Below are 10,444 nucleotides of genomic sequence, written 5' to 3'. Positions count from 1 at the left end.
AGCCAGGGCAGGCCCTGGACACTCCATGGAGGGGACACAGAGCTGCTGCTGCACGAAGGGAAGGGAAGGGAAGGGAAGGGAAGGGAAGGGTGTTGTCCTTGCAGAGCCCCGAGGCTCCAACCCCACACAGACCCTGCCAGTGCAGCAGGCAGTGCCCAGCTGCTCCCTCTGGGAGCCTCCTGCTCCCTGGGGCTCCTTGAGCAGGCCCAGGGCTGGACAGAGCAGCAGCTCTGAGGGAAATGTGAGGAACACCGTGGCATTCAGGCTCCTGCCTGGTTCAAGCACTAGTCAAGCCCAGCTTACCCATTTGTTCGGTTTATTTAACTTCAAAGAGGTGCACACTAAAGCATTAAGATTTACTGGTTTGGATTCCTCTCTGTACAAGTTCTTTCAAACAGCTTGAATGCACAAGGCTTTACAGATAGAAGCGCTGAAACACAAGATAAAACAAATCTGAATTCCAAATCACTCCATGAAGAAAAATTGTAGAAAATAAAAAAAAAAAAAGGAAAACAAAACAAAAATATTCCAACAAAAAACTGCAGCACTCCTTGGGAAAGGGACAGACTGCACGAGGAGGGACACAGAGGGGTGGAAGGCAAGCAGTGGAGGCTCTGCCCAAAGCTTCTCCGTGCTGGCGGCTCAGGGGATGGAGTTCAGGAGATCCTTGAGGAAGCTGTCGGGATCATTGATTTCTGACAAGAGTCCTTGGAACAGAAGAAGGCAAGAGAGAAGAATCAGCCCCTGTTTGTCCTGCCCAGGAGGGATTTGTGCTGGGCCATGTGTGAGCTACTGACAGCTGCAGGATTATTTTAGGGCTGGACACGAGCAGGGTAAACCCTGCTGGGTGCATGTGCAGGAGGGACTGAAATGTGAATTTAATCAAACACCAAATCCATATTTGCTGCTCTTGGGCAGCTCCAGGGACCCAGCTCTGCTCCCTGTGTTGGGCAGTGAGAGACAGGCCTGGGGCACAGATTTTGAGAGAGGAAAGAGCAGTTCCAGCTTCCCTGCAGGTTTTCAGCATCTCCTGACTCCTGGAGGTACCAAAATCCTTGGGGGGCGACTCTGGCTGCACCCAACTGCTGCCTGCTCACATCTGCTCACAGCCTTCAACCACAGACCCCCCAGCCCAGCTTCCAGCTGTGCTACAGAAGTTTAACAGGGCAGGGGGGAGGTTTTCCTGCTGGGGCTGCTCAGGTGTGTGTCCCAGCAGTTTGGGGACAGCCCAGGCCGTGCCTGGGCAGTGCTGATCCCTCCTCTCCCTGTCCCCTCCCCACGAGCTGCAGCAGTGTCAGGAATGCTGCTGGCTCCAGCCACCAGCTGCACAAGGCAGCCTATAAAAGGGCAAGCAAACACTCACCAGCCACATCCAAAAACTCAGAAAACGTTTCCACTGGCATGAATTCCTCCTGGAAGGTTTTCAGGGCCTTGTCTGCAGCCTCGTGGATTGGCATGTCGTTGTGTCGGATGAACTCAGCCAGAGAGAAGGACCAGCCTCCCTCTGTGTTACTGGTAGGCACCTTCTGACAGGGGACAAACACACCAAATCAGGCCAAAAATCACGATTTAATAATAAAAAAGTTACTGCAAACCCTGGTGACTTCTCCCATTGCTCGATTTCCATCCGTGCCTCTTGCAAACAACCAACAGAGAAAGAAATTCCCCGACTGCAGCTTCATGATCTTTTTTTGCAGAATGAAACAAGGGCCCAGGCATTTTCTCACCCTGAGCACTGAACCCTCTGTGGAAGCTGCAGGTTTCTTTCTGCCCCTGGCTCCTTCCTCCCCCAACCATTTCCCTGGCACGGCCTGGAATGTCCTTCCTTCCATGAACAATGAACAGGAAAAGTAAGCAAACACACAATACAGGAGTGCTGCCAACTGGAGAAATCTCTCAATTCTTCAGCTACTGAACTGCAAGGGGTGCAATGAGCACAGGCAGCTTCTTGTGGCCTTTCTGCTTTTACAAGGTGTAGAAGAAAAAAGAAGGAAGAAATCCTTCCCTGTGAGGTGGGCAGGCCCTGGCACAGGTGCCCAGAGCAGCTGTGACTGCCCCTGGATCCCTGGCAGTGCCCAAGGCCAGGCTGGACAGGGCTTGGAGCAGCCTGGGACAGTGGAAGGTGTCCCTGCCATGGCAGTGGTGGAATGGGATGAGCTTTAATGTCCCTTCCCACTGAAACCATCCTGGGATTCTGTGAAGTTTCATTTCCAAGGACCTTGGAGAAAGGGGTTTCAAAATTTGATTTCCATTTCAAACTCACGGAATGTCTCAGATCAGAAAGCTGAAGTGGAGCTGAGCTGGAGGTGCTGCAGAGGACCTGCAGTGCTCTCCTTACCTTGAACATGTTGTAGATGAGATCCACGAGTGCCCAGAAGAGCAGCCCCGAGCGGTACGTGGCGTATTCCTTCACTGCCTTGTCTGCCAGTCTGGGGGAGGGAAAGCAGCTGCAGTTAACACTTCATCCTGTAACCCACCTGATGGACAGCATGGCAGCTGCAGCAGCCAGAGCCCACAGTGACACGCAGGGATGGCTCTGAGTGAGCCTTGCTGGCTCTCCCTGGCCAGGAAACGTTGGCACCTGAGATTCTCTGGCAGCCCCTCTGCTCCAGCTGTGCTGAGCGACCAGGGCAGGCCTGCCAGTAAAACCTTCTTCCACAGGAAGGGAACTGGAGGGCTAAGACTACACAGGAAATCAACAGCAGAGTGGGAAAAAACAATGTACAGCCCTTGTTTGTGTGTTCAGTGCTGGAGAACAGCAGATTGCTGGAGGAATGACCAAATCCAGGGGGTATCAATGACAGAACAGCTTTGTGCTTCTAACTCATGAAAGCATTCCTGCAAGACTCTGGGGGAAATCTCTTGTCCTTGAAGAAATGGAGGAATTTCCATTTAATATATCCTTGGTTATTCTCCTACCAGAAAAGGACTTCTGGAAATCCAGCACCTGGGTTTGGAGCAATAGGAATGCCCTAAAAGGTGCAGAGCTGTGCTGGGACAGCAGCTCCCAAAGTCTGCAGGATTAATCACAAACAGGTTCTGGCAAGGAGGAACCTCCTGCCAGCAGCTCTCATGGGTTTGGAATTTTTGTGCCTGTGCTCCTCAGGTACATCTGCCCCATCATGTGCTGCTTCCTGCTCAACACTCCAGAGCTTTGGAAAAACAAAAATCCATTTTTTATGCACCCAGGACCAGCTCAGCTGCTGCTGTGAGTCAGCAACACAAGAGGGGCTCCTAGCTGCAACCTGCCCCAGACTGGGGTTTTCTGGGGCAAAAATGAACATTTTGCTGCTCTTATTAAAAGGCTCCATTTGTGTGTCTGTGCCCTTAAAACAGACATCTTAGTAGGTGGCAGTCTGCTCGGGCAGCTCAGCTTAATTATTTAAAGGAAAACCAATTAGTAAAGGTGACTAAATTTCCACGGGATGAAGAGCAACTCAGAGCGAGGCTAATTCTGGCCTCCCAAATACTGCAAGACAGACTTTTCCTTTCATGTGAATGGGTTTGATCTAATTGCAGTCTGCTCCTTTAATTGAAAACTAAAAGGCCCTGGTGGGTTAGGGCTGGTAGTTACCTTCTGGAGCAGCTGTTCCATGGGTCTCACTCCTGCAGCTGGACAGGCACTGCCAGCACTAAGCCACAGACACTGGGGAAGCCTTGCTTCCCTCTGCAGTGTTTTAGAAAGGTCACAGTGGAGAGCAAAGGGAAAACAATCAAAATGGTCTTTTCCTCCCAAATTCCAGATTAAAGCTATGCTGAAAAACATCTACAGGATTTTTTTAGCCAGAATTTGTTGTTCAGTAACAATGAGCATTTGATTCAGTTCTTTGGGATCTGTAAATTTAAAAAAACCCAGAACTGGGTTACTTTCTGGGAATTTAATCTTTGGGTTTAAAAAGGAAATGATTCCAAAAGAAGGGAGGTGCTGAGCATCTCCCCCTGGTACCTGTGGTACCACCACTCCTGGCAGAGCCAGAAGCCCTTTTTGGCTCGATTCTCCCCAAATCTGTGTGACCCTGACTGGCCCAGCTGAGGAGCTGGATGGGCCACAGGACAGGGAATGTGTGGGATTTGCTGCCTTGGAATGAGGGAATGCAGAGCACTCCTGCCCCTTCCCAGGATTTACAGGAGGTTTCAGATCATGAGCAGATCCTCAGCTTTTTGGAGAAGCACTGGGGTCCCTGCAGTGGCTCCTGTCCCTTTGTGAGATGCACTGGGGTCCCTGCAGTGGCTCCTGTCCCTTGCTGAGATGCACTGGGGTCCCTGCACTGGCTCCTGTCCCTTGCTGAGATGCACAGGTAGCAGTGAGCCCTTGGGTGTCCCCAGCCTTCCCCTCAGTGTTCTGGGAATGGAGCTGCTCCCAGACAACACCCTGAACGTGGAATGCTAATTTTAATGCTTTGCATGCAGACATTACCCTGGTGTCACAGCCAGTGGCTTCCTCTCTGCCTTCAGCCTACAAATTCAAGATATTGGCACTTATCTGCAGAGCCTTTCACCATCCATCACCCTCTTCCTGATTTTCCACAAGAATACATAAGCACAGAGCTTGGAAATCAGAACTGCCATATTGCTATTTCTGAGAGGCTTTATCAGAGGGAGGCTTTGTGCTCTCTTAGTCTGCAGAGATTAAAGAAAGCCCTTGAATAAACCTTGACATAATTCCTGAGCACTATTTCTGAGTGTGTTCCCCTGAAATTCCAGAGATTGGATGCTTTAGCTGGAAGATCCTGGCTCTGCCTGTTCCAATATGCTTTTATTACAGCACCTGTGCTTGGGGAAGGAACAGATCATCTAGGGAGGGTTTAAAAAGCAGCAAACCCACCCTGGGCTTAGCTCTGCCAGCCCAGGGGAAGAGCTGCACCCCCTGAGCCTCCAGGACCTGCCCTGGCTCTGTCAGGCCCCCCAGGATCCAGACAGGCTGCAGGAAAGAGGAATCAGGAGCCAGGGGAGCCTGAAAGCAGCACAGAGATCAATGGAGGAGCCCTTTCAGGGCTCTCTGCCTTTTCCAAGAGCACTGGTTCATGCTGGGTTTGTGCAACTACAATGTAATGACTTTATCAAACACCTAATTAATGTCATCAGTATAAAAATGCCCTTTAAGGCGACTTAGAATAATAATGAATTGATTCCTAATTATGACAGCTATTTCAAATCATCCTTTCAGAAACTGGAATTCCCTTTCCCTCTCTGGAAATATTGTGCCTTTGTCAGGCAGGCACAGCCATTTATTCTTGTGCTTCAAGTGCCTGACAGCTGCTATTGATTTTTTTCTTTTTAAAAAGCAATGGCATTTGACTTCTATTTCTATTTTTCTATTTGAGGGAGGCTGGAGCACTCATCAAAATGGCCCAGAACGAGCTTCTTTAGGGAGGCAAACAGGGATGAGGCACAGCTCAGAGCCAGCTCGTGGCTGAGTGCTGAGTGGGAGGAGGAAGGAAAAGCATCATTTCCATGGGTCAGCTCATTGATCCACTGCAGGGAACATCCAGAAAGAAATGCTGCTCAGACCAGCCCTGGGGGCAGCTGCAGCCACTCAGGGCCAGGCTGGATGGGGCTTGCAGCAACCTGGGCTCTGGGGGTGTCCCTGGGTTGTGGTGGCTGTCCCTGGGCTGTGGGGGTGTCCCTGGGTTGTAGTGGCTGTCCCTGGGCTCTGGGGGTGTCTCTGAGCTGTGGTGGCTGTCCCTGGGCTCTAGGAGGTGTCCCTGGGCTCTGGGGGTGTCCCTTCCATGGCAGGGGGTGGCACTGGGGGGGTTTCAGGTCCCTCCCAACGCAACTCAACCCAAGCCAGGCTGGGATTCTGCAGCTCCACAACCCTGAGAGCAAAGGTTACTCAGAGGAGTTAACACCTGGTGTAAACTGCACATGCTCTCCATCAGCTGCGAGTGGCTCTGTGACGGTGACACGAGTGGCCCTGTGATGGTGACACAAGCAGGTATGACACGAGCGGCCCTGTGACAGTGACACGAGCTCTGTGCCCGTGCCCCGTGGGGCTGTGTCCCTGCGTGCCCAGCCAGGGGAGGGACTGACCTGCTGGCCCCTCCCGGGGACACCACGCGGGCGTGGGAGGTGACGAGGAGGCGCCGCAGGATGTCCCCGCGGATGGCCCGCCACCTCTCCGGGGGACAGATGTGCAGGGCCAGCACGGTGTAGTAGTGGGGCCCGTCCACCTCGAAGGCGCTCTCCACCCACTTCTCGCGGGGCTGCTCCAGGAAGCTCTGCAGGTTCTTCTCCTCCCGCGAGGTCGCCCGGGTTCTGCAACACAGGGAAAGCCTCAGAGGCTGCTCCAGCTCCAGAGGGCTCAGCCTCTGCCCCCCAGGAGCCCTGGGGTGCTGCCCCTGCACCCTGCACAGGCAGCCAGCTGGGCACCGCCAGCTTTGCCCCTAATTCACCCCCTGGCTGATGATTTGCTCCCAGTGGGCAGCACCAGCTTTTCCCAAATTCACCCCTGGTTAAGGATTTGCTCCCAGTGGGCACCACCAGCTTTTCCCAAATTCTTCCCCTGGTTGAGGACCTGCCCCCAGTGAAGCAAACACATTTTCCTCGGAGTTGTGGGTGGCACTAGAGGTTTGCCAAACAGCTGCCATTGCCCCAGTGGAAGGTGACACCACTGCAAAGGTATTTTTCCCTTTTTTTGAGAAAAAGATGGAGCCAGGCCAGGCACTGGAGTGGTGCAAATGTCCCATGGGACACCACACAGCCACTGCAGCTCCTGCAGCCACACCTGGATCCATTTATAAAATTCCTCTATTGCAAAAGCAAACCCTGGGAAATTACAGGCCAAACTCAAAACCAAAAGACACTGCACTTTACTGCCAGCTTATATAAATATTTTATCGTTTTCCTCCTTTCCCTCAGAGCTCCAGTGTCCCACGAGTCCTGACACCCCAGAACTGACAGTGGAAAGCGTGTGTCACAGGAGACTTTGGGAAGTTGCATCACACTTTGCCACATCTGTGGCTCTGCTGCACCAGGCAGAGGCTGCCAGCCAGGTCAGACCTGTGATTCTGAAGTGAGATAAACTCTCCCTATCAGGCACCAAGCACCATTCCAGCAGATGAAGCTGTCAGGGTTGTGTGACCTTTTCATCTGCTGAAAGATGCAGCTGGGAGCCAAGTAGTAGCTCTTTATTTTCTCCATTTAATATTAAAAATTCTGTCTGGGATGTACAGAAGGCCTTTTTCCATGTCTGCCCAGTGGGTTCTGGGCTCTGTGGTGCCAACAGCAGCCTAACAAGATGAAACAAATACTTCCATTTATTTGTCTCCCAAAGGACTGGGAAAACAATAGCACAGGGATCTGGAGAGAGATATTAAAAACAAAAGATAAATTGTATTACAGCCAAAACCTTGATTAGTTCCAGGCAGGAAAGTGAGAGGGACTTCACTGCACTGCATTTGGAGTGACCTTGGTGTGTATTTTAATATTTATACCCTCATCTAATTAGTATTACTCACTAATACCTAACTCCTCAAACAGAGGGTATACATGGGCAGCCCATTTTTGCAGGATCAGAACCAGCTCATGTATTCCAAAGTATTTGGGTGCCTATGGATGTGGCCACGTAGCCTCAGTGCAGTGCCAAAGCACTGCTGTTTACTGGCAAAAAACAATAATGGTGACCCCCCCAAAAAAATTTAAAATATCAGGAAAATCTGGTGGACCTGAACCCTCCTCCAGTATGTCAAATCTGGAAACAAACCTGTGTTATTCGAACACTGAATAAAATTGTACCGGGGTTAAGTTTTCAACTAACAATTATTTCATCGCAGTGTCTCTTCTGCCTGCTCAGGAGAAAATTAAGCTGGCAGAGTTTCTTTAATGTAATAACCCCGTTGCTCACCCCAGAGGTAATAATTACATCTAGAATGGAAAGAGAAGCTAATTCCCAATTGCTTTTACTCAATAGGTTCCCTGTTATCCGGCATGTCCAGGCTTCACTCCCAACAATGCAAATCCTTAACAACCTACTTAGATGTGCAACCCTCCCAAAACTTTGTGCGATTTCCCATCTCTGCTGGCCCGTGCAGACAGCAGAGGCAGAGCTGTGGGAGGGCAGGGGGGGTGGCACTGACGTGTTGAGCACATAGAGCACGGTGTGGATGATGTAGGGGATGAGGTGGATGTTGCTCTCGCGGCCGCCGCCCCCGGTGTCGATGCTGAACGACTGCTCCATGGCGAAGCGCAGGAACAGCAGCTTGATGTCGTGCACGTTGAGCTGGTACGTGGGCTCCCTCTGCCCCGTGCACTCCTGCAGGTACGTGTTGTGGCTGCAAAAGAGCAGGGAGCTTTCACAGAGCTGCTGCTGCCACAGCACAGCCCAGGAGCCCAGCAAGGATGGCACAGAAACTCACAAAGGCAGCCTGCTACCTTGGATTAACCTCCCCAAAGGGAGCCTTTCAGCTCACTCTGGCAAATCCAATTCCATCTGCAGATATCTGTCCACTCATCAATACTGTTTTCCCATGCCCAGGACCTGGGATACAGCTCCCTGGCTGAAATGATTCCAGGATATTAACACTCTTGATTCCACAGAATCCTAGAATGGTTTGGGTTGGGAGGAACATTGGAGATTGTCCAACCCCTGCCATGGGCAGGGACACCCTCCACTATCCCAGGTTATTCAAAGCCCTGTCCAACCTGGCCTTGGACACTTCCAGGGATGGGGCATCCATAACTTCTCTGGGCATCTTGTGCCAGTGCACACCCCTTCACAGGGAAGACCTTCTTCCCAACATCTGATCTACACCTACCCCCTATCAGGTTCAAAATTTCTAATGTGATATTACAAACCCAGCACAAGGTAAACCAGAATCCTGACATCAGCATCTCCATCTGCTCCAGACAGGTGCTCAAGGACCTCAGTACCATCCAAGAGAAGTCTGGAAATCTACACCAGGGAATCCACTGGCATCAGAAGGTTTCTTTTGTACAGTATGGGCTCACTGGGCCACAAATGAATCAACATTGCATCTTCAGTTGTGACTGGGGGCTAAGGAGGCTCTGAAATTATTTACATGAAGCCAAGGAGCAAACAGACACCTCTACTTTTTTGGGAGATTCACTCTTGATGGTAGAACCTTAAATGGCTCCATTTTACAAAGACTCAGCTGCACCACCTCTGATCCCAAGATTTCAGAGGAGTGTGAGGCAAGGATCTGACTCACCCAGATGCCACCAGCTGGGCAAGAACCTGTCTGTACTCACCGTGCCAAGCACGTGGCAAAAGCAGACTCTGGCACGTGGGGCCCCCACACTGGCAGGAGCCCATTGCACTTGGTGTTGGCATTTTGCAGGGCTGCACTCTCCCACTCCTCGCGGCCCCGAGCGAGTCTGCACAGAGAAAGAGACAAGAGGCAAATCAGGAGGATGTAAGCTTTTGTCTCAGGAAACATCCCAAAAATGACAATTCCACAACTTCTCTCAATGCTGGACTTGGGAGAGTCCAAGCCTGAGCAGTGTTAAAACAGACCCTGACGGAGAAGCCCTGCAAAGTGATCAACAACCCAGCCCACCCAGCCCGAGTTCCATGGTTCCCAAACCACCTGGAAAGGCCTGCAGCCCCAGGCTGTGGGGCTGTGGGCAGCACGTACCTGACAGCTGCCAGGTGGCAGTCGTAGTGCACGATGTTGAAGTGGGACACGGTGCTGTAGCCCTGCTGCTTGCGGGGCTTGTTCTCAAACTCCTCGAGCGCCACGCGCTTGGTGAAGGTGTAAATCCCCAGCACCTTGGTGGGCTGCAAGGACACACAGCTGCCTGAGCAAGCACTCAGCTCTGCAGCAGGGCACATCTCCTGCTCTCTCCACACCACAGCTGCCTGAGCAAGCACTCAGCTCTGCAGCAGGGCACATCTCCTGCTCTCTCCACACCACACTGAATTGAACTTCTCCCAGTCCCAACCTCAAACTTAAACTGGTCCTGTGTTTTTCCAGCTTTCACTGAAAACACACTTCTACTTCCCAGCCACCTCTGGAATTACTGATCTCAAGAACCAACCCTGAGAGTTCCTGATCTTCCAGTGCCAGCACTTGTGCAACCAGATACTGTCAAGTTCCCTTGGGAGCTGAGAGGGCTCTGAAAATGTGTCTCCCTTCACCTGGAACTTCAATCTCCCATCACCATTACCTGGAACTCTTAGCTCCCACTACCTGGAACTCCTAGCTCCCACTATGCCTGGAATTCCTAGCTCCCACTACCTGGAACTTTTTTAGCTCCCACTACCTGGAACTCCTAGCTCCCACTACGTGGAACTTTTTTAGCTCGCACTACCTGGAATTCCTAGCTCCCACTACCTGGAACTTTTTTAGCTCCCACTACCTGGAACTTGTATCCCTCCCGGCAGATGCAGCAGGTCAGTCCTGGCTCCTCTATCAGCTCCTCCATCTGTTTAAGCAGCGCAGTCTTGGTCACCACCTGGCCCTTCTCATTTGTCTGGAAGAGAGAA

General features: G+C 51.6%; 1 protein-coding gene across 5 annotated transcripts in view; it reads right to left on the bottom strand.

The window, feature by feature from the left end:
* Nucleotides 1-299: 299 nt before the first annotated feature.
* The window catches only part of UBR4 (ubiquitin protein ligase E3 component n-recognin 4), an 82,344-nt gene continuing 72,199 nt past the window's right edge, over nucleotides 300-10,444 (bottom strand). For all 5 annotated transcript variants that reach the window (XM_041419772.1, XM_041419773.1, XM_041419774.1 and 2 more), the window contains 8 exons: nucleotides 10,318-10,431; nucleotides 9,594-9,736; nucleotides 9,208-9,333; nucleotides 8,076-8,270; nucleotides 6,031-6,255; nucleotides 2,339-2,429; nucleotides 1,364-1,526; nucleotides 300-707 (listed from right to left, as the gene is read on the bottom strand). In XM_041419772.1, the coding sequence (XP_041275706.1) occupies nucleotides 643-707; nucleotides 1,364-1,526; nucleotides 2,339-2,429; nucleotides 6,031-6,255; nucleotides 8,076-8,270; nucleotides 9,208-9,333; nucleotides 9,594-9,736; nucleotides 10,318-10,431 (1,122 nt within the window). In that variant the 3' untranslated portion in view covers nucleotides 300-642. The remainder of the gene's footprint in view (nucleotides 708-1,363; nucleotides 1,527-2,338; nucleotides 2,430-6,030; nucleotides 6,256-8,075; nucleotides 8,271-9,207; nucleotides 9,334-9,593; nucleotides 9,737-10,317; nucleotides 10,432-10,444) is intronic.

Source organism: Onychostruthus taczanowskii, unplaced genomic scaffold (assembly GCF_017590055.1).
Source record: "Onychostruthus taczanowskii isolate IOZ18803 unplaced genomic scaffold, ASM1759005v1 scaffold61, whole genome shotgun sequence".
Classification (NCBI taxonomy): Eukaryota; Metazoa; Chordata; class Aves; order Passeriformes; family Passeridae; genus Onychostruthus; species Onychostruthus taczanowskii.
Note: the sequence above shows the minus strand (reverse complement) of the source record. Positions and strands in the feature narration are given on the sequence as shown.